The following is a 25,170-nucleotide window of genomic DNA, read 5'->3' as shown; positions in this document are numbered from 1 at the left end:
CGGCTGCTAGACTTCTTGAATTTGTTGAACAGAAGCTCTCTGCCTCCTGAAAGTGTAGAGCTTATCTCCTAGACCTGATAAGAGGGATGAGTTATAGCTCCTAGGTCTCTCTGGAAAGTTGAAATGCAGCTTATTACCTTTTGAGGGTTTTGAGGTAGTTATTGCCTTTTGATTGCATTAGGATACTGGAAGCTGGGGTTATGTAATGCGGGGGTTACCTCTCGTGGATCGCGTAGTGACTAAAACACATCTAGTGAAGGCAGTCCAGGGACCGTGTGTGTGTACTCTCGCGGGAGATATCCTGACGGAGGCCTGGACGATGGCATGCATCCCACGTGGTGGTGGTTCTTAGCTTCTGTCATGTCCAACACTTCTTGGGCACGCATCATGCATGTTCGTATCTCAGCATTGCTACGACGACGGTCACTTCTAGCAAGCTTGCTCTAGAATGCTAAGGGAAAGATAGATGTCATGTCTTACGCTGAGAAGAGCGAAGGTCCTCCCCCGCGAGAGGAGAATGGACTGGGCCGCCACCACGCCGTGCCTCAGTGTTGTCCACGGCGTCGTAGGGAGTGAAGCTGTGCGCGGCTCAGGACCGTCTCTGTCTGCGTGGCTGGCTGGGCTCAGCGTTGTGCTGGTGTTGTCTATCAGTGATTACCTTGGCACTGTGTAGGCAACACAAGAGGAGTGCCTTCATCCTGTAGTGAGCAGTGTTTAGTGTAGTGATGGTGAAGGGATAGTGTATTGCTATGTACGATTGTGCGAGTGGCGGAGTCCCCCTTAGCGCCGCGTCGAAACCCCGAGACGACGCTCAACGCCAGGCTACCAGGAGCAACGTCTTGGCCACGTCCCTTCAGGAGAACGTGCACGCCCTCGATCTCAACATGAACTCTGGGTACTCCCTCTACTCTCAGGTAGGAAGCCGCGGGTCAGCTGTGGCGGGCAGTGGGAGACAGCACGCGGCTCACAGCATCTTCCTCTCCCGCCTCAGCATCTCACTATACCAAACTTATATTATTATTATTTAAACAACCTTGAGTGTCCTCCTACATTTGTGATACCTCGTAAAGTTCGAAGATGGTCTTTTTAAAATGGTGATTATTAATTTTTGTGTTGTGTTTACTTTTGAAATGTGTGTAAGCAACTCGCGCCAAGTGCAGAAAGAGGTAAACAAAGTACCCTGGGGGAAAGGGGGGAGGTGGGGGAAGACTACGCCCCACACTCACTACCTCCTTCAGCCAAAACTTTCACACCCTTAAAGACGCTTCTTTTGCTTTTATCTCATATACTGTGCCTCCAATTAGTGTAATGTTACGGCTGTTTATTACCTACGATAACTTTGCTACTTGCCTCTTTCCCTTGCAAGGAGTAAGTACTATTGCATATTTTTTTTTAGATTTGTTAGTAGTTTCTGAAGCGCTAAATTTTCATTAATTTCACACTTTAAATTGATAACTTCACACTTGCAATTTAGCTTGGTTTAGATGAGTGTTTGCCAAATGGGAGTTACTTGTGGAGGAGGCGGCAGTCCCGACAGAGGAAATACTTGACATTCTCAAAAGCATGGGAGTGTTTGAACCATGTTCACTTGATGGCAAAGTTACATACACTTGTTGTTTATGTAACACTTAGATATTAGCACATACTGTAACGTGCTCACAGTAGCTGGCAAGCAGCATATGTTCAACATGAACATCGCTGAGATGGTTTCACCCCAACCATATTACATATTGCTGTCAAGATATATATATATATATATATATATATATATATATATATATATATATATATATATATATATATATATATATATATATATATATATATATATAATATATATATATATATATATATATATATATATATATATATATATATATATATATATATATATCCGATGTGTTTATGTATAATTAGGCTGTTACAGAAGAACTTATTTCGTTAAAGCTTACTAAACTTCAGTTGAATATACTGTGTTAGCTTCATACGATATAAATTATAAAATTTAATATTAGTAAACAAGCAGATAAGAATTGTGTAGAAGTGCAGCGTCATAGGGCACGGGTTGAACTTTTTCCAGTCTTTCTTTCCCTCTGGCTGGCCGTTTTTGCTCCGCACTGAGAGACTTGCCAAGACGAAACTCCTTGATATTTTTGAACAAAAACTTTTAATTTATCGTTATAGTTTTGTGTTGACCCGTTGAATGTAATCATATTAGTGGGGTCAGTGAGGCAACTGTTGCGATGTGTGTTGAAGGTTGTGTGTGTGTGTGTGTGTGTGTGTGTGTGTGTGTGTGTGTGTGTGTGTGTGTGTGTGTGTGTGTGTGTGTGTGTGTGTGTGTAAAATCACAAGACCCCACTTTATCCTTCAGTGTCCTTTTAAAATGTGATGACTACATCACGAAAGAGTTGGGAGTTAGTGTGGTATTTATATTCACACACACACACACACACACACACACACACACACACACACACACACACACACACACACACATACACACACATACACACACATACACACATACAGGCGCGCGCGCGCACACACACACACACACAAACTGGAAATAAAAAGTACTGTTAAAGTAAAATAATCAGTGATTGTAGCAACTGAATTTATAAAGTGAATTAGATCTATATAATGTAGCAGCTGAATTAATATTGAGCCTTTGCAAATGCAAAAGTTTCATAATAAATATTCTTTTTCAGTAAGTTATGTCTAGATTACGTGTTATCAAGAATTTGTCCAGTATTTCTTGACGTAAATGAAGTTTGTAAAAAGAGAGGTATGGTAGGTTGCTGGAGGAGTTTGTGTTGAGTATTCCTGGATAAAAGTACAGTACAATGTTGATAAAAATAGTAGTATGGCTGGTCACTGTAGGAGCAAGTGGTGTGTCAGGCTCCTGTAGGGGTTAGTGGTATGGTAAGTCACTATAGGAGTGGTGCTAGTATTTCAGGATATACAGCAAGCAGAAGGTTGGTTGTGTATGTAAAGGGTGGTTGTTGGGTGTAGGAATGGTGAGGGTGGCGAGCTGTGGCAGGGAACAACTTGTTGCTGGAACTTGACGCTACCGCCGCCTGCCGTCTCCCACATTTGTTATAAGGCACCCAAAGGCCCGTCACTCAAAGTAAACTACGCGTTCATTGACAAGGGCTTGTGGAGAGACATAATATAAAATAAGTGACTTATCTCCAGTGCATTTGATACTTTCGTGTAATTGTGTTTTAGTGTTTTGTTAAGAACCTGTGAAGGCGTTGGAATAAATTACAATGATTATTCTTCAGGTTTCTCTTACCAGAGTAATCACATTGTGTTGATAAATAACCCTTCAGTGTGCCTCTTATGTGATGACATTCAAAGTTTGGGTAATTGTAGATTACCTGTGGTATAATTGCTATTGAGCCTGACAGCATATCCTGTCAAGCAGCTCATCGTCCAACTTTAAACAGTGAAGAAAGGAATACCAATTATGTTAGCACTTAAGGAACTTAATATTCCACTCTGCTAGACAAAAGCCAATTCTTTGTCATTTTATTATTGACGATTAACAATACCTGTGCTTAAATATAGGTTATCTAAGTTAAATTAGCCTAGAATAAGGAACATTAATTTTTTTAGATGTTTGATAGGGCAAAAAAAAACTTAAGTTGTGTACTGACTGGCCATCCTATTGGTAGGTAACATAAGGTGAAAGGGCTACCAGTAGAGCGCAGCGTGTACAGATATTAGTGAAGACCTTGCTTGTTAACACTCCCCTATTGCCTCCAACCTAATTCACATTAATTGGTTATTAATCTTAAAGCCTATCGACTCCACGAGGTTCATTACAGGTGCATATCTGCGCTCTACCAGTCAAGAATACTTCATTTCCTAAAATAGCAATTAAACGTTCACTATATATAGCGTGAGATCCACATCTCTTGGTGTATATACACCACGTGACTGGATAATTCTAACCTGGTTTGCATTGATGTACGTTCACGAGTGCTGGTTCATGCTTCTCTCTCACAGTGTGGGCGCTCTTCAGATATTTGTCACAAACACTGCCGTCGAATATATCAAGAGTTGTAAGAAGTGTTGAGTATGTAAAAACACATGAGGTTTAGAAGTGTGGCAGTTTTAAGTATTTATTACAAGTTTAGTATGTATATTGCTGACGTTTCGTGTCTAATATTACGTTCGGAATACTTGTTAATACAAATTTTTTGGGTAGGGAGAGAGTACAGGGTAAAGAGAATTTAGTGAGGCTTAAATGGATTATCATTACCATATATATGTATATATATATATAATATATATATATGTATAATATAAATATATATATATATATATATATATATCGACATGGTAACGATGGTTGTGTACTAAACTGATGCGTGACATGATAGTCTCAATCTCGAGAAGAGCGTTAATGAACTCCCGTCATCCAGCAGTGGATCGATAATGTCAAGAACATTGTTATTATATTACTCAAATAATTTTATGATACATATAAGCGTCAGCGTTTTATTTCTGATTTAACAATAATAACAAACAGGGAAAACTATTTTCTTTCAAGCTCAATTTGATGTATATTTTGTTTCTTTCCTTTTTTATGGCAGTATTTCGCCCAGTGTATTCATGTCAATTTAGAAAACTGGACACACTTGCAACTTTAAACACTTTGATCTCAGCTTTTATTACCTGTTATTTCACCTCGCTTTTTTTTTCCTGCGCATATTGTTCTATCTTGATATGTATATTGAGGCTTGATAAAGCTCCCGAAATATAACCAAAATAAATAAAATACCTAAACGTTGCAAATGAACCCATTGTGTACATAAACCATTCATACTTCGGCAGTCTTGTAAAAGAGGTTTATTTCCTGGAGGCCTTCCAAACAAGATAAACTTAACCTTTTGTTATATTAACGGTTCCGAGGATCTCCGCCTCTGTGGCCCTGTCTCAGGCCGCTTCAGTTAGAAAGGAAATGTTACTGGAATAAGAACTATTAAAGAGTCATAGGAAAGTAAAGATAAGCGTACTGAGCGTAAGTAGATTGTAAAGTTTTCCTTTCATCTTACATGTTCATGAGATGAAAAGTGAGGAGAAATCTTGCCAGAATGCAAATTGTTCGTAAGACACATTTTCAACACCTATGTATCTTTCTTTAAGAGAAGTTTATCCCACAAGGGGCCCTGTCTAATACAGACATGAGAAAGAAAACTTGTGTAGGACCTAGAGAGATAATAGTGCTTAGTAGTAGTACTACTGTAGTAGTCCTGATCACGTAAAATTTAACGTGATTGTTAGTGGAGACGTAATTTAATTTGATGGCCAGGTAATGTTTGATGTGCGTTGATGCAAGCCCCGCCCATGCTTATGTGCTTTTGCTTCTTCTGTTTCTGTTGCTGCTTTGTTTCTGCTGCTGCTGCTACTGTTTCACTTTACAGCTATTTTCGCTTTACAGCAGTAACTAGGAATCTAACCTGCTGTATACCCGGGGCCTGCCTGTATGTTGTTTCTCACTGTTCTTCAAGATTAAATCTAGTGTTTTTATTTTTAGTAGGTTCTGTTATCTGTTGGCCTAATATATTTCCAAGTACTATGTCTGGTATAACGTTGTTTACCATCTTTAACTTAATATTTGGAAAGTTCTAATTTCTAAAGAGGATAATATTTTGTGTAAGACTTTCAAGGCAGCTATCTTATCTGTTCCATGAATTCTTTTGCCGTTGCTGATGGTAATTAATATACAAGGATAATTAATAGATTCTTGTTCTCCACTTTAATAGTACTTCTACTGTGTTATTTCATGATTTCAACAAAGTGAGGCTCTTACATAGTCCTACGCCTCTTGTGACTTATTTACTCTCGTATCAATACTATATTCATTGTGTTGTTTTTTCATCCATACAGCACTGTCCATAAATTTTGTGTCTGTTTCTGCTTCTTTGAGGAGCCTGCTTATATATTTAAGTTTGTTTTCGAACCCTAAATGTTAGCAAAATGGAAAGAGGATTTACTATTTTTGGGTCTTTGGGTTATTTAGTTTTGTTTATGCCTCTGGATCTTGATCATTTTATAATATTGCTCTTTGTGTATATCCATGTTCTCACCTGTACTAGTACTATGGTTCTTGTAAATTTCACACTGGTCTGTAAAAAAATGGCTCGTTGTGTTCTACTGCCATTTAATTCTGTACCCCATGTTTTTCATTGTCCTTTTTCTTTCTCTAAATCCTTTCTCTTTGGCAGAAGAAATTATTTTTGTTTACCGTGCAGTCTTTTCCTTAATACGTAATTTTTGCAGCGTTGTGTACTTTTCACGTGGAATTTTGGTCATCGTAGGTCATAACATTTTCTGGTCCGAGATTATGATATATTGCTCATCTCAGGGTGATAATACCTGTTAATCGTCATTAACAAGATACTGTCTCTTTCGTAACATATTGGAACATTTTCTAATATATAGTTATTTACATCATATTCTGTATTTGCAGATTTTCGGTGCCACTGTACTTGCATATTTCACCGCTTTTCTCTCTTTCTGTGACAGTTGCAGTTTTTTTTTTTTTGTAAGATGTTCCAGATTTTCCTGATTTAAGTGTATTTCTAAACATAGTAGGAATATGATATCTCATTAAAGGAAAAATAAATGAAACTCAGTGGTGGTTTTCCCCATACTCATAAAAGCACAAGTGCCTCTCGTTAATCTAGAGTAGAGCTACACCCTCACACACACAATTGCTATGTGGTAGTATCCACTTGCTCAGGAAAAAAATAAACTTTCCGCTAGGAGCCCGTCTTGTGAACTTTGCCTCGTCTAAAGACAATTCTGGTACTCTTTTTTCTCTTTCTTGTCACACCATTAACAGTTATAGCCTCAATTAACCTCTTACCAGGTCTAAGGTGCCATAAGGATTCCTCTGGCACAGATAATATCTGTTAGCGGAGGGTGAAATCGATAAGATTATCATACAGATGTGAGCGATAACAGTATTTATTGACTCCACAGTGGCCTTTGTTCGCGGCGAGACCGATGAGCACCAAGTATATTAGAGCCACGCTTATGCCACCAGGAAGAGCAGGCAGTCAGAAACGATGGTTGGACAGGGAGTGCTGGTGAGGATGGAGCCAGGGAACAGGATTTTAGGAGTGTATCTTTAGTTAAGTGTGGACACATTGCTGGCACAGCTTGAATTGATGGTATCGAACGAGTGGTATTAATAACAATACTGCGACTAGCCGAGGATTCGAACCCATGTATCTTTGTTGATGTATTATGTCTATAAGTAAAGTTCATGTTATATTGTATAGTATTTCTGAGTATATATAGACTTACAGTTTACTTATAATGATTAAAAGAAAATTGATGCTAGTTTACAGGTGAAATGAAGCCTTAACGATTCTCGTGCAGTGGATAAACTATAAATTTACCGCTTTTTTGATAATATTCAGAAGCTGGTCTGGGACCGAGCCGCCGGAGCGATGACCCAGGGAATCGATTACAGCTAGATATCGCAGAATTAGGGATACCATGGAATATTCTTATATCTTCGGCCTTCATATAACATGTTAACTGCTCATGGTGCTCACTGCACTCTCATATTTTTTTGTTGCTTATCACAAAGTTTATCTCGGAACTCATCTTGAGTATTCAATCAACGTCAGCAAGCACGCGGGTCACAGTCACACTGCACATTACTCGCGCTCAATAAATAATGATTTTCTACCTAGTGTGCTGGGCAAACACATTAGTGTATGCTCACTGTGATTTACTGGACAAACAAATGCGTGTATGCTCTTTGATGTACTTGGCAAAAATGTGTATGTATGCTCTGTGGTGTACTGGGCAAACACGTGTGCATGCTCTAGTGCACTGGGCGAATATATGCGTGTATATGGTGTACTGAGCCATTACGTGTATGCTTTCTGTGGTATATTGGACAAACACGTGTATGCTTGTTGTATTGTATTAGGCAAACATGCGTGTTTTCTCTAGTGTATTTGGCAAAAACGTATATGCTTTCTGTGGTGCGCTGGGCAAATGTTTGCGTTTGTGTATGCTTTCTGGTATACCAGACAACTACAGGCGTGTATGCTCTTGTGTATTGGGCAAACACATGTATGCATTCTGTGCAATCATGTGTATGTAGGCTCTCTGGAGTACTGGGAGATAACACATTCGTGTATGTTCTGGTGCACTGGGCAAACATTCGTGTATGCTTTCTGTGATGTATTGGGCAATTACTTATGTGTATGCTCTGATGGATTGGGCATGCACCTGTGTACTATATACTTTTTGTGGTGTATTGGGGAAACACTTGTGTGTATTCTCTCTGAGCAAACACTTATGTGTATGTTTTCTTTGGTGTACTGGGCAAACACTTGCATACATACTCTCTGATGTACTGGAGAATATTGATGTATACCCTGTGATGTACTGGGCAACATATGCGTATATGCTTTCTGTGGTTTACTGGGCAAACACATACATATATGTTCTCTTTGGTGTATACTTCCCTTATGTCCTCAAACACGGTGTATGCTGACCGTGGTTATACTCAGCACACACGTATATGCTCCGTCTGTGGTATGCCCGGCAAGCACGCACATATATGCTGTCCGTGATGTACACTGTAAACACGTGTGTGTACCGTCTTCAGTGAACTCAGCAAGTGATGTACTCAGAAAGTACAAACGCATGCAAAGCACATGGATATGCTTTGTGCATTTGGCTCCAAGTACACGCCTGTGTCCTCTGCCCGTGGTGTACTTTACAAATGCACACATTCATTGAGTACTGGGCAAGCACACGTGAATTGTACAGCACCGGCGCATGGTGGATGCTGCACCTAACTGTGGGTGAATATATCTATTTTCTCATTATCCAGATATATATGATAGATAGCTATGTTTTTATACATGTTCTCTCTGCTTATACAAAGGCTATATATAGGTATTACTTGTCCTTCTTTTATCACAAAGAATTAGTTGGCTGAGATGAGATTTACGTTGAGCAATTATAGCCACGTGTTAAGTGTGTTAAACTATTACATTCGGGTATGGTGGTGTTGGAGGCGAGTGTTTCGAGTCTTTAATGTGGGTGTGTTGAGAAAGCGTGCCTGCTATCTGGGCCCAGTACAATCGTGTGGTCATTATCATGGCGGCCTCAAGACAAGGGAGTTGTTTATCAACAGATAGTGTGGAGTGGTATACGCGTGCCTACACTGATAACATATACCTAGCTGTACAACACTAGGCGGACCTCAGCTGGCCGACAACAGACTCAAGGACTTGCCTGCCTGCACTGACGTCTTCTCTCAAGACTAGACAATGTCTTCACTACCGCTTCTCCTGACGTCTTGTACCACCCGAGCCTCTGAAAATCGATTGACCATGTCTCGGAGGATTCGCCTATAGACTTTCACAATCCTAAGGCAAACAACGAGCTGCGAGAACTTTTGCAATTCCCTGATAGTTTTTTTTTTTTTCTCCGCTTGTTGGAATCTCCTCGGTGTTACAGTTTTAAGACATCTCAGCTTTAATTCTAGTCAACCGCATTTGCGATTCGGACTTTTTTTTTTTTTCCTCCCCAGCACTTTTCCCTAAACTCAGCCAGGATTATTGAAATCTAAATGTGTCGGTTTCTCTTATAAACAGTTTCAAGATCAGATATGATCTAGTATTGGAGGCTAGAAATGAGTTAGGTCAGAAACAGTGACTACCCTCACAAACAGAAGCTGCATCTGGCCCCTCTTGTTGGATGCTAAAATCCTTAGAACTGGAGATAAAAGTGCAGGGACGGAGAACTTGGCTTAACAAATGGTAGCTGCATAACAGCATAGGTTGATTCCTTGTTAGTTTCTCGTCACGATGTCTTCACTGTAAGTGGCTCGTTGCAGTAAGTTCCTTAAATTTTGCATCGCTAATATTGTTTCTGTCCCCTTCATAGTCTCATATATTAATTTCGTTTATTTCATCATTTAGTGTATATATATATATATATATATATATATATATATATATATATATATATATATATATATTACACATATCGTGATGTGTGTTATTCTTATTCATTTGCCTAGTCTTCCTATTCATCCTCCGCTTTGCCGTCTTGCGCTCTTCCTCCTCCTGCACCTACTTCACTTATTGTCCTTCTCCCCTCCCATTTCTCGGGAATGGCGGAGTCTAATGGCAACCGATTAAGTTTCCAACGGTCGTTCGGGTTTCACGGCTCCACTTCCTCGGCCAAGGACGGGGTTCAACTCTTGCAAGCTCTCGTATCGTGTCGCTGCTGGAAAAGGATTTTATACTGACATTTAATTTTTTACTTCCTCCTTATGGCTCTTCTGGGAAATGCCAGAGGAATATAATGTAAACTAGGAATAGGAATGTGCACTCTGCGAGGCTTAGCGAAGTTGAGATAGTGTTGGGGTTGAATATATCTTGTATTCACACTGGTCGTGCCAGCAATATGGGAGTGCTGAGTCACTGGCATGTTGAGCTCTGCAGTAACCTGTAGCCCCAGTGAGAGGTCGTGGTGTTGGGGAAGCAGAAGGCAGCAGCAGAAGCAGAAGCGACAGCAGAATCAGGGACTCGGTAGCGCCGTGGCGGTTTAAACCTCGCCTCCCCCCGGCCCGGCCCTTTGTACACAACAATACGGCAGCTGCGTCCGAGGCCGCTCAATGTGGCCGGGACGAGCGGTGGCCAGAGAATCTCCAGCATCCCCGGCCGCAGACACACTGTTAAAATTCACCACCAGATACTGCTTGTGGAGTTGATGGTGGCGCACCGGCACACGCTAATACTGCACTCCCATCATGGAGCTTGCTATTGGAATAGGTGGGGTGCTCCCGGGAGGGTGGGCACACGGGGCCATCATGGCTTATTGCTGAAGGCTTCTACCTACTCTGAGGCCATCCAGAAGGACGTGTTGGAAGGTTGCTCGCTGAAGGTGATGACGCTCCGTAATGGATGGCTGGCTCATGCTGTTGCTCTGTCTGGCCGCTCTTGACAAAGTTGCTTCCCAAAGCATGAATGCTTAGAGTAGTACATTGGGGGGGGGGGCGCACACACACGCGCGCGCGCGCGCGCACACACACACACACACACACACACACACACACACACACACACACACACACACACACACACACACACACACACACACACAGTGTTAGGACCAATACTGTTCCTAATAAACATGAATGCCTTTCCAGAGGATTGAGTCCTATGTGGCACTGTTTGCTGATGGTGTAATAAAAACGGGAGAGGACAGTGATAAACTCTAAAGACACCTCAACAAATTGCAGATGTGGCCAAACAAGTGGCTTTCGAGTTCAACCCAAGCAAATGGCCTTCGAGTTCAATCCAAGCAAATGGCCTTCGAGTACAACCCAAATGTATTTTGGAGGAAAGGGCAGACCAGACACAGAGTACAGCATGGACGGAGAGAAGTTGAAAATATTAGAGAGTGAAAAGGATCTGGGGGTAATATAATACCTAGCATATCGCCAGAATTGCACATAAACAGTATATCGACAGCGAATAACATTCAGGAATTTGAATAAAGAATCCTTCAGAACCTTATGCACGACATATGTTAGACTAGTCATTGAGCATGCGGCCCCAGTATGGAGCCCACTCGTGGTTAAACACGTAAAGAAACTGGAAAGTCCAAAGGTTTACAGCCAGATAGTACCAGAACAGGAATGTACTATGGGAAGTTGAAAGAACTAAAATTGGCAACCTTGGAAGAGAGAACAACAAACGAGGACATGATTATTACGTTCAAAAATCTTCGAGGAATTACTATGGTTGATAGGGACAAATTGATCAGACTAAGAGGTCCTGGATTAAGGGAACACAGAAGCTGAAGACACCGATGAGCCATAGGGATGCAAGGAAATATTTCTTTAGTCTCAGGGTGGTTGAAAAGTGTAATGTTTTAGATGAGGTAATGGTGGAAGCAAACTCCATACACAGCTTCAAGAGTAGATATGATAATGTTCAAGGAGCCAGAAGTCAAGTGATGCTGATCAAGGTGATCTAGAAGGCGGGGTCAGGAGCTAAGTATCGACCTCCTGCAAACACAAATCGGTGAGTATACTCTACCCCCTCTCTCCCTCCCTCCCTTCTCCCTCCCTCTCCCTCCTTCCTTCTCCCTCCCTCTCCCTCCTTCCTTCTCCCTCCCTCTCCCTCCTTCCTTCTCCCTCCCTCTCCCTCCTTCCTTCTCCCTCCCTCTCCCTCCTTCCTTCTCCCTCCCTCCCTCCACATTTTCAGTTGTAGATCATTTTCATGTTGTAAAGTGTATCTTTGGTGTTAAGAAAAATTAAAATTGGCTAGTGATTTGGATCTTACAGTTAAAACTGGTATAGAGATTGTACATGTATTTCATTCATTCATTTGCATTGAGCTTCTTAATACCACTAATGATGTCGAAGTTGTGACAGTGAAATTGAATATCATAATTTGCTCATTTTTCTTGTACAAACCACTAGATGCAAATTCCCTGAATTTTTGTATTAAGATAATTAGGTAGGTGGAATCACAACAATTACTGGAGTCAGGACAACAAGAGTTAGAGCACATTAATTTTTGTCTCTCAGTTGATGAAACTCTACATTCGGGTTTTGAATGCAGTAGACAGCAAACAATATGCTAACTTAATATACACCGACTTTACATAATCTCTCTTCCTGCCGTGCTATAATAGCCGATATGATACATACAAGCAGAAAACATTAGAAACATGAGATTTGTCTTTAACTTTCTAACAAATGGGATCCAGAATAATACTCAGTAAAATCATGAGCCACGCTTCACAGTAAAAAACTCCGTTACTCGAGGCATAGTACTCGACCAAATTTTCTTTCTCGTTCTCCTTTGCTTTTATTAAAGCATGGTACCATCCTTTGCAGATGATACTAGAATTTGAATAAGAGTGGCATAAATCGAGGGCAGGTCTTCTTGTGAGCAACACAACACGGACACATTATAACAGTATGATGATCAGTGAGTACAAATTTTAGTCTGAAATGGAAAAATGGAAGTAATTAAAACCAGAACAGAGTATAGAACACGCTATTAGGAAAGGTTGAAGGAACTGAATCCGACGATAATGACAGAGAAGGACCAGAGAGATATTTTTAGGACATACAAAATTTTAAGAGGAATTTAAAAGGCTGAATTAAGAGGAGGGAATAAGATGACGCACGATGCCGTGAAGCCACAGATGAGCCATAGGGAGGTTAGGAAGCATTTTTTTTTTTTTAGCCTTGAGTGTTTCAAAAGTTGAGTGGTATACCTTTGGTATACCTTCGACTGTCTTCGAGATTTTTCCTAATATCACAGAATTCCCCTGGTCCAGGCTTGTCTGGTGCTTGCTTGATCACCTAAGGCCTAGGCTGTTACTGCCGGCGGCCTACTGGCCCACATATGGAGGCAGACTCGATTCACAGCTGTAAGAGTGTGTGATAAGGACCATAAGGTCTAAAATCAGTAATGCCAATCAAAGTAGGATTGGAGTCGGTGTTAGGAGCTCAGTCTCAGTGTTTGACAAACGCATGTGGGTGAGTACACACAAACCACACAGTGGAGAATATTACTTTCAAGGATCATAATAATGTTACTATCACAACTATGGAAAAGGATATATTGGTTAACCTTGAAAACGAGTTGTTAAGGCAGTAATGATACTCTTTAAGGTAACTGTACTCTAAATCGAAATATTGCTCCACACCAATTGTTCCTTTTCTGACAGAATTGAGGATCTGCAGAATGTACTGTACAGAGAAATTTACACTGTTTTCAGCACGTGGGTCTTTATAGTCAATGCTGTCACATTTCACACCATATACCAGTTTTTTTTTTTAATTTGCCATTGAGAGGAGAGTTGTGCGAAGATGATTTCAGTTTTGAAGATTTAGAGAGTTTTATTTTTGAGTTGAGAGTGGGCTAATGGGGTATATAAGTGGTACCGGTACATTACATTACAAAACATTGAATGGTGAGGGTTTGGTGGTAATGATGTGGGCTTCATCCAAACTGATCCTTACTGGAGAGTGTCTTAGTAGGGTCGAGAGGTTGTGATGTGGGAATTGTCTAAGCTGATCTTTACTAGAGATTTTATTACTGGGATGGGGAGGTTGTGGTGGGGGCCCTATACAAGCTGATCCTTCCCTACCAGGCTACCCCTTCCTCTCCCCTCCCTATTTAAAAAATTACTTTGTGGTGGTGATGATTGCTCTTCATGCCCGTCTCCCTCTCTACCCCTCCCATCCCTTTCATAACTCAACGTCCTTCCCTTCCCTCTCCCCCCCTTTTCTTTTCTACACTCTCCCTCCACCTTCCTCTCCTTTTCCTTCCCTTTTCCTTCCTTTCTTACCCTTTCCCTCTTCCTCTTCCTCTCCTTCCATCCAGATTCCTTCTTTCCCCTCCGCATCTTCCACGTCCCCCGTGGCCGATTTCCCCTCCTTGCGCTTCGCTTCCCCCCTTTTTCCTCTAACCCCGCCACCCACCCCCACCTCCCTCCTCCCCGCCAATTTTTTGTCCTCATTTTCAGCGTTAGACCTTTTAGTTTTTTTTTCATAGTTCTCCCTTCTTTCTGGGCCATGATGTAGGAGTCACACAGAACGCCCACGGATTACTGTTTTTGCTCTGGCCGGAGCTGGGGAGACATGAATTACCTGTCATGAGTGCTCGGGGTGGCTACTGCTGGGAAGAGTAAGTGGGAAGTCACACACACACACACACACACACACACACACACACACACACACACACACACACACACACACACACACACACACACACACACACACACACACACACACACACGCACGCACGCACGCGCGCAGGCGGGGCCAGGAGCTATAAATCGAACCCTGCAACCACAACTAGATGAGTACACACACACACGTGTCTTAGTATACTGATTTCACCCCTGATATTCATTGGGGGTATTTATGCACCGTCTGCCAAGCTACCAGACAAAACTCATGAAAGGTATAAAAGTAAGGTACTTACTTTCATGGGGGGGGGTGATTTCTGTGTGCAGATTTGGGACCAGTCCCTCGGATTATCCATGTGTAAATTAGGTATTTTTCTCGCCTGTTTTTCAGTAAGTACAGTTCGAGCACCTTTAAATGTTCTCAATAATTAAGGTAATTGAATGAGTTTGTGCATCAATATTCCAGTATGTTTTGAAGGTTCTCGTTATCCATCCTGTCATTTTTTCCATTGCGGTTGTGATGATACTGATCTGATTCTTGAAAGTGAGATCCTCTGATGTTATCACTCTTCAGACCTCTGGGTAGAGTTCGTTTTATACTCCGGTTTTTATTCCATTTTCCATAACGGAGTAACTGAAATTTGTCATTATTGACCGTCATATTGTTTTCTGCGGCCCACTGGAAAACTTAGTGTATATCAGCTAATATTTGCAGAGTCCTTTATAGATGCCACGTTCATGCATTTTCTATTATCGTCTGTGAAGGATGATACGGTGCTGTGATTTGTGTGTGTATATATATATATATAATCTCGGATATGAGAATGAGTAAAAGGATTGGGGCGAATACTCTGCCTTGGGAACATAGCTTTTCAATGTGGCAGCTCAGCAGATGATGGAAAATACTCCTAATGAAAAGAAGCAGGGGTGTATTGAGTACCCTGAGATAACTTTAAATGTAAAGGGACCAAGACTCTTCATCACCTTCCCTTCATTTTAAGCTGACTTGCCAATAGACGCCTAGCTATCTTCAAGAGGAATCTTGATAAGTTCCTCAATGTTTATTCCTGATCAGCCATGTTGTGTGCGTACGTCGAACTGCGTAAGGAAAAAGCACCAACAGCTTGGTTGATCAGGCCTTCACTCAGAAGGTCTATTCGGGGACTGATCCTCATAAACGGCGACTCCCCGGAATCGTCGTCAGATAACCTTCAGGTAACCAGTTGTGTATTTTCAGGTATAGCTCATCTTCTCTTCCAAGAGTAGTATAAGTACATCAAGGTATTCCTACTAGTTAAAATGTGTGGGTGTTGCCAGTCGCCTTTACCAGGATAGCAGCAACCACTACTGTCGCTCACACCCGTAATAAGAGCCCCGTAAGCATAATACAGTCTTTCATTTCGTTGAAGCAAATCCAAGTGGTACTCAAGGTGAAGGTTTACGTAAGTGAAGTAAAACTCGTGATATACTGTTGCCTTTAGATACATTATAATATAATAATAATTGAAAATCAAGTAAGGCCGTACATAAATCTGTGAAAGGTTATTCCAATTACAATGTTTCCAAAACATTCACCTAATTATGAGTACATGTCATGAGAGTTTAATCGGAGTAGTCCGACCTTGTACTGAGCCCTACCCTGACTTAGAGCACATACAATATAAGCCGAAGTATCAGTTGCACTGTAACTATGAGATTATGTCCAACACTAGAACTAAACCCCAAAACTTAGCACCTTAATGTCTTCACACTTACATGTATACGTGCGTGTGTGTGTGTGTGTGTGTGTGCGCGCACACACACACACACACACACACACAGTGGCCACTTAATTAGGTACACCCCACTGGTACTAGGTAGGGCTTCCCCTTTGCTCCCAGAACAGTCTGAATGGATTCAACATGGTGCTCTAAACATTCCTTATAGATTATGGTCCATGTTGACATGATAGCATAACGCAGTTGCTGTAGATTTGTCGGCTGCACGTTCATGCTGCGATTCTCGCGTTTTACCACATCCCAAAGGTAGTGTTCAATTGAATCGAGATATGGTGACTGTAGAGGCCATTGGAGTACGCTGAACTTATTGTCATTTTCGTAGAACCGGCTTGAGATAACATGTGCTTTGTGATATGCGTTATCCTGCTGGAAGTGGTCCTTTGAAGATGGGTAGACTGTAGTCATCTCAGTAGTAGTACCAGTTCCTAGTAACCAGTTACCAGTAACCAGTGTACCAGTAGATGACTCACTACCAACCGTCTGTGTGAATCATTGACTGTATTCATATTGCTGCTGACCATAGCAGGATTTCAAACACCCTCACCCGTAGGCACTATGGGTCAGTCGTAGTTAGGCAGAGAGAGAGAGAGACAGGTCGGCTGTTGGCGCTTTCCATACTTCCCGTTATATATTATATGTACTACCAGCCTACGTGAGTATTTTTACCCATCCACGTATCGAAAACCCACATGACAGTCATAGAGAGATGTTCATGGTCAGTAACAATACTCAGGTAACCTATGGCATTTAAACTATGCTCAGTTGGTGTTATTGGGCCTAATAAAATATTGGGCCAAGAAAACATTCCCCACAGCCTGAACCTTTGAAACAAGGCAGGATATTCCATGGATTATTGTTGTTTACGCCAACTGCATGTCACACCAGAATTCGCGATTCGTCAGACTAGGTGACGTTTTTCCAATCTTCGACTGTCCTGTTTTGCTGAGCCTGTGCCAACGGTAGCCTCAGTTTCTTGTTCTTAGCTGGCAAGAGTAAACCTAGTGTGGTCTGCTGCTGTAGCTCATTTACTTGAAGGTTTGACGTGTTGTGCGTTCAGAGATGCTCTTCTGCATACCAGTATTGTAACACATGATTATTTGAGTTACTATCACTTTCCTGTATGCCTGAATCAGTCTGCCCCGTCTTTGGGCTCTCAGGCGTTTTCGCTCACAGAACTGCTACTCACTGGATGTTTTGTTTTTCACACCATTTTCTGTAAACTCTATAGACTGTTATGCATGAAACTCCAAGAGATCAGTTGGAGATACTCAGATCACCCCGTCTTGCACCAGCAATTATTCCACGGCCAAAGTCGCTCAGATCACATTTCTTCCTCATTCCAGTGTTCGGTGTGAACAACAACTGAACCTCTTGACCTTGTCTGCATATATTTTTAGGTGCTGCCACGTGATTAGCTAATTAGGGATTTGCATTAATTAGCAGGTGTACCTAATCAAGTGGCCACTTTGAATGTGATTTTGTGTGTATGTATACGTGTGTATACACACACACACACACACACACAGTATGCGTCATAAATATGCACGCGCATGTACAGATCACAGAAAACGAGACTGCTCGCCATAACCTGTTTTAAATATTAAATACTGAAATATGTATGTGTTCCTACTTGAACTAGTGTTTCGTAGGATCACCCTTCCTCTGGATGCACTCCTTAAGTTTTCTAGCACTGATAAGGCTAACTGTTGGAGGATGCAAAAGTCAATGCTTCCCCACACCTGGTTCATGACTCAAGATTTTAGGGTTAGAGGACACGTTGATGCTAAAAAGCTTGCGCTGAATAAGTTCCAAACGTAAACCATCTTATTCCAGGCCAATCATTAAAGTATGAAAAAATTATAATTTAGCCAAGTCTTTTTGTTTTTGGCGGTATGGCAAAGGGCACTGTCTTCATAGCACTTCTCATATCTGTCAGGTAAATAGACTGCTAAAAGCGTACTTATGGGCGTGCATATTTATGATGCCAACTAATAAGTTATATACACATCTTGTACCGGGGATATTTCCTTAGCACAAAGTCACTTCGGAAAGGACACAATATGCAGTAGCTTAGCACATGTCCTAGGTTATTGCCCTTCGTTTTTTTCCGAAGTGACTTTGTGTTAAGTTATTGCACTCTGTCTTTTTCTACAATTTACTGCTGTCATATACCTTTGTATCCAAAAAAGTCATTTCATTGTGCATAAACCACCACTTAGCCTTTTTCTTGACCAGAGTAATCGTTTATCTATTCTGGAAAAACTATTTTTTTCTCGTCTCCCCTTGAAAAGTCACTTAACTCATCACTCTTGGTAAATCACTTAACCCATTACTCTTGAAAAGTCACTTAACCCATCACTCTTGGTAAGTCACTTAACTCATCACTCTTGGTAAGTCACTTAACCCATCACTCTTGGTAAGTCACTTAACCCATCACTCTTGGTAAGTCACTTAACCCATCACTCTTGGTAAGTCACTTAACCCATCACTCTTGGTAAGTCACTTAACCCATCACTCTTGGTAAGTCACTTAACTCATCACTCTTGGTAAGTCACTTAACCCATCACTCTTGGTAAGTCACTTAACCCATCACTCTTGGTAAGTCACTTAACCCATCACTCTTGGTAAGTCACTTAACCCATCACTCTTGGTAAGTCACTTAACCCATCACTCTTGGTAAGTCACTTAACTCATCACTCTTGGTAAGTCACTTAACTCATCACTCTTGGTAAGTCACTTAACCCATCACTCTTGGTAAGTCACTTAACCCATCACTCTTGGTAAGTCACTTAACTCATCACTCTTGGTAAGTCACTTAACTCATCACTCTTGGTAAGTCACTTAACTCATCACTCTTGGTAAGTCACTTAACCCATCACTCTTGGTAAGTCACTTAACCCATCACTCTTGGTAAGTCACTTAACTCATCACTCTTGGTAAGTCACTTAACCCATCACTCTTGGTAAGTCACTTAACCCATCACTCTTGGTAAGTCACTTAACTCATCACTCTTGGTAAGTCACTTAACCCATCACTCTTGGTAAGTCACTTAACCCATCACTCTTGGTAAGTCACTTAACTCATCACTCTTGGTAAGTCACTTAACTCATCACTTACAAGTAATAATTTAACATGCCGGTTGGTAACAAGCTTCCTTCTCGCTCACCTACAGTGTAAATGTTAAAAAAATTATGTTATTTTTTTAGAATATTACAAGGATACGTGGTGTACAAAATATTTGGGTATTAATATTATTTAGGACGTTTTCACTGGGAAAGTAATACATTGTTACATGGAGGTCATACTCCGTTCTTGAAGTCTTTGAAAAGCAAGAACAACAGTAGCCATTGGCCATGTGGGACACGTACAGTGAAAAGTCTGAAAATTTGCTGGTGTATCATTTCCAGTGTCTGGTTAAGGTCTCTTGATCTCTCTCACTGCTGTCTTTGACATCACACCACCTGTCTTCACAGTCTCTCTCGCCGATCTGACTGTCACTCCTGACATTGAATGAAACACCCCTAATCTCCTCCTCCTCCTCCTCCTCCTCCTCCTCCTCCTCCTCCACCACCACCTCTTCCTACCCTCCTGGCTTAAGGCTAAAGGATACCGTAAACACCACATGATCGCCTCTTTATTGAGTCAGCACTTTGTCTAAAATGAGTCACGACCTCCGTCAGCTCATAAATTCATTGGACTCTTGGCTTACAGATCAAAGGTCTGTGAAAATACTATTCAACATATGATGGTTAAATAAACAGTAGGATGGACGAGAGGCTCGAACCATGGTCACAACCGTGATGGTTATTAAGCCATCATACAGTACGGGTACACGCTGCTACCCAGCATCACAGTGCACTGCCATTGTGACTCAGTACTAGTTGTTGTGTAAAATAGTGACCTCGTGCTCCATGTAGTGTCAATGTTTCTTTTCCTCTTGCCTCTGTGTTCCCTGAGTGTTGGAGGGTGGTATCATACTTCATGTCTGACTTACAGTACATTACTGCAACCAAGAATATTGATGTAATCTGTTTATAAGAATGTAAACTATGAGATGGAGAACCTTCCCTGAAGTTTCCTGGATATGCAGCGTATAACTTAAGATCAAATAACTTGTGTGATATATGATAGAACTTGCCCCATTCGCTCATATCTCTGCAAAGTCGAGCAAACATGCAGTATCATGGTGTTAAAGTATATGCGGGAAACTTCTCCAATAACACCTTTAATATTTATGCTCCAGCTAATCACCTTCAACTTAATGCTTTATCTGATTAGCGAACCTACCAGAAATGTGACTACCTAAATGATCATGAGAATGCTGCATTATTATTATTAGGGGGAAGCGCTGAGCTCGTAGGGGTCATACATTGTCTGGAGGAATGGGAGGCAATCAGATTTGATTCAGGGAGCAGGAAGACAAGTCTAATTCCTTGGATCAGGAGCTCGCAGGCATCAAATAACCTACCTTACTGAGAATGCTGAAGTATTGGTTACTTATTGAGCCCACTTATTATATATATATATATATATATATATATATATATATATATATATATATATATATATATATATATATATATATATAAAAATCTCTCAGTCCACAGCAGGATTCGAATCTGCAAACTCGGCATCAGAGTACATGGTATCAGAGTTTTCAGGTCCGAATCCTGCTGTGGAGTGAGAGAGAGTTTGTAAATAATTTCGCCTATTTTTATATAAATGCTTAACAATAAAACGCATGTTTGCAAACATTAAAATACCACAGTGAAAATAGAAAAAAACACCGAAACTCGTTCATGTGCTTAGACACGTCTGTGACAAGCGAACGACATGTCCCACCAGTTGGCTTGGAGGGTATAAACCATATCTGTGTTTTGGTTTCCTTCCAGAGTCCCAGTGATTTTGTTAATGATCTAGCAGTTGTGACGAACATATTCTTCTGGTTCTAAATCCATGATGTCTTTTCCGAAAACACTAAGTTGGCGTCTCGGCAGCCTTTCAAAGTATTCTGTGATGTAGGCTCTGCTGTTTCTTTTGTGAAGAGTGACTAAGTTTGCATTTTAAGGTCGCTATATTTCATCTGAATCTAAGCTCCTCCAAAGAGCGCCTAAATGCTCATGCTAATGACACTTTGCATTTCTTTACAAACCGAATTCCGGGAATCAGGAGGCCTGGTCTAGGACCGGAACGCGGGGGCGGTGACCTTGGAAACCGACTACAGGTAACCTACTGGTAGGTTGATGGGTGCATACATATATTTTCTATTTCTTTTGGAAATCAGAAGGATTTGTAGTAATGCCGGATACATAATTTGTAGGGAAGAGAGGAGGGAGGCAGAATTAGTGAAGAAATTATAAGTAATCAGGGACTGGGAGTGGCATTATAAGAGGGGCAGGGGGTGGCAATATAAGACTCAGAGGCAGGGGGTGGCAGGATAAAGCCCTGATCCACCGGGAGGCCTGGTCGTGGACCGGGCCGCGGGGGTGTTGATCCCCGGAATACCCTCCAGGTAGACAACAGGACGGGCAGGGAGTTGCAGTATTAGAGTCAGGGGCAGGGGGTGACAGTATAAGTCAGGGGCAGAGGGTGGCAGTATGAGTCAGGGACAGGGGATGGCAATATAAGTCATGGGCAGGATACGAGGGACATCATGAAACTCGGGACGGTATTATAAGTCTCGGAACTGTCGTAACTGGCCTCAGGGGGTGTGGGAACATACAAGCCTCGAGGGAGGGGGGGCAGTATTTTTTTTTTTTTGGGGGGGGGTGCAAGAACATTATAAATCTTAGGGGAGATCATTTGAAGACTCGGAGGAGAGGGAATTATAAGTCTCGGAGGCGGCAGCGTACTACGTTGGGGGGGGGGGGCATTTTAGTATTGGTGGGCAGCATTGTATAACTAGGAGGCTGCAACATTTTGATACGGGGAGAGCATTACAGCTTCGGGGGGGGGGAGGGCTGGTAGTGCTTCGGGGGCAGCATTATAGGACTGAGGGGCGGCATAATTAGACTCGGGGCGGAGGTGAGCAGCAGTATAAGACTGGTGGTGTGCTTGAGGTTACCTGCGGTCGTGTAGTGAAGTGAGAAGCGTGACCCACATCCGGGGCGCCCCGTCCTGCGTGCCAGTGGAGCGAGCAGCAACTTGCTCGGTTCCGCCTCGCTGCTGACCCTCTCTGTATACCGTCCCTCTCCCTCTCCTCCCATTCCATACCGTCCCTCTTGACCACCACCATCGCGGCACCCCCACCTCTGCCCTCAGCTTGGCACCTTTTACTCCTCCCAGCCATTCACCCAGCTTTAACCTTCTATCACAACCGTCAATTGAGAGAGGAAACTTTGGAGGACTTTTCGGTCCGTCCTAGATTATTATCAAGTCATCTTGGCGTGATAATAGTCCAGGACAGACCAAAACGTCATCTAAAGTTTCCCCAGCCACGGTATTGTGGCTTAATCTTCCTAGTTGCCATACTCCTAGCTTCTTTCTCTCAGATACACGGACTACTGAGCCTCCAAGACATTTATTTGTACTCCACCTCTCATCTATTTACTCGTAAAAACAGACAAACATTGCAGTAGACGTGGAAAAAGACATGTACAGTTCAGGACATTTATTAGAGGAAATGTTACCTCAAATAAATGTCCCGAACTGTACATAAGTATCTTTTTCCACATCTTGTATCACTTTACTATTTTTTCATTGCAGTAGACAATGTGGTCCATGCTGGGCATCTCCTCTTCCTTTCACACGCTTATATTCCTAAATGAGTTTTCCATTCTGTCTTTAGCACAGTATATCGTTTGTTGCGATGGTCCCTTAAAACTAAACTGTTTATTTAGTAAATTCCGTATTTACCTTTGTGTTAATGTTTTGTTTTTAATTGATAACGATCATGTGAGTAACAGAAAAATGACACTTGGTTGTGAGTGAATGAAAAAAAAAACGGTTGCAATTTATTATTTCCAGAGAGAGCATAGTACTCGGGTTACGATAAGTACGAGGAAGACCCAGGGGGGGTCTCCAGCATTTCCTTCATTCGAAGTACATTCTTTTTCATGTTCTGCTTTTATAATAGGTATCTTTGTTGACAAGACGAGTGTTACGGCCTAATAAACCTGTCTCTTAAGACAGAATATTAAATGTTCATACGAACTCACTGATTATTGGAAAGATGTACTTTGTACCTTGTATTAAGTCGACGCTTTACCTGTCACTAATTATCAGAAAAGTTCAGAATATATCCTACAGAAGACAATGCATATCTGATACCTGTGACACGCGTGGCGGGTTTCGAGGATCTTGTTCTCTACAGCTCAGTCTGAAGCCAGACATACTTGTTAACTGCCTGATCAAAGAGTCTGCATGGTCTAAAGGCTTTTTCCGAGTACTATATGGTTCTGCTTCGAACGTTAAAGATAAATAGTTTTCCTTGAGATTCAACTAAGACTACATTCAGTTCCGTATTCTTCACACACATCTACGTTAGTTCCACATTTTTGATGGGTACACGTAGTGGGTACACAGTGGATGAAGCAGCTGCTGTATTTCACCACCACCACCATTTGCAACTTCTATTTTTTCACTGTTGCAGCTATTGGTTTTTACCACCACTGTTCCAGCTACTGGTTTTTATCACTGTTGCAGCTCCTGGTTTTTACCACAACTGTTGCAGCTGCTGGTGTTTACAACTTGCAGTTGCTGGTTTTTACCACTTGCAGTTGCTGATTTTTACCACTGTTGCAGTTGCTGGTTTTTACCACTTGCAGTTGCTGTTTTTTACTACCACTGTTCCAGCTGCTGGTTTTTATCACTACTTGCGGCTGCTGCTTTTTACCACCACTGTCGCAGCTGCCGGTTTTTGCTACTGTTGCAGTTGCTGGTTTTTACAACTGTTGCAGTTGCTGTTTTCTTCGTGGTTTTTACCACTACGGTTGCAGCTGCTGATTTTCACTACCGTACTTTTGCTGTGCATACATATTATTTGGATTAATGTTACACTCCTGCATTCTGTTATGTAGGAAAAAAGAAAGAACAGTTTTGTGAAGTTTAGCGTTGTGGTAGCAGGGTGGAGGATTACCTGGCACAGTTCCCTGTGGTGGGGTGACTTACTGCTGCCGGACAGGCTAAAAGATACTCTTGGTACCCAGATAATTAGGGCAACTGTACGGTCGAGTAGGGTGGGGAGTAAGACGCTCACCGTGCCCAGGCAGCGCCTCTCATAAGAGTGAGGTTTAGATGTGAAGCCTTGAAGCATCAGTGACAGCCACTGAACATATGAAGCTTTCGTTAAATCACGGAGGTTTACGGTTACCCAAGACACTCATTGACTAGTGGCGCCCATCATAGTGCTCGTGGATAGTGGATCCTGTTACCTCCTAACCCATCCTGCCTTCACTCCTACCCTACCATCACTCCTACTCTAAATTCACTCGTGCCCTTCCTCATCTCCCACCCTACCTTCACTCCCATGATTTTTACTATCTGTAGTCCTCTCCCACTGTACATTCAGTTCTACATTCCTCATCGTAATTTACTCCATTCCCACCCTACCTCCACTCCTCATCTTAACTGAATTCCCCTACCCAGTCGTCACTCTTACTCCTCTTCCTTCACTGTCGTGTTGTCAGCATAGTTGCTGATCCCTGTATTCCCAGTATTATATAGCATAGCATAT

At 41.8% G+C, this 25,170-nt stretch overlaps 1 protein-coding gene across 1 annotated transcript in view; it reads left to right on the top strand.

The window, feature by feature from the left end:
• Window positions 1-540: 540 nt before the first annotated feature.
• Window positions 541-25,170, top strand: part of LOC128696411 (transcription factor daughterless) — a 717,926-nt gene continuing 693,296 nt past the window's right edge. Inside the window, exon 1 of the mRNA XM_070092285.1 lies at window positions 541-914. Within this exon, the coding sequence (XP_069948386.1) occupies window positions 750-914 (165 nt within the window). The 5' untranslated portion in view covers window positions 541-749. The remainder of the gene's footprint in view (window positions 915-25,170) is intronic.

This window comes from Cherax quadricarinatus, chromosome 39, assembly GCF_038502225.1.
Source record: "Cherax quadricarinatus isolate ZL_2023a chromosome 39, ASM3850222v1, whole genome shotgun sequence".
In the NCBI taxonomy this organism is placed as follows: Eukaryota; Metazoa; Arthropoda; class Malacostraca; order Decapoda; family Parastacidae; genus Cherax; species Cherax quadricarinatus.
This window is presented reverse-complemented; position numbering and strand designations above follow the sequence as displayed.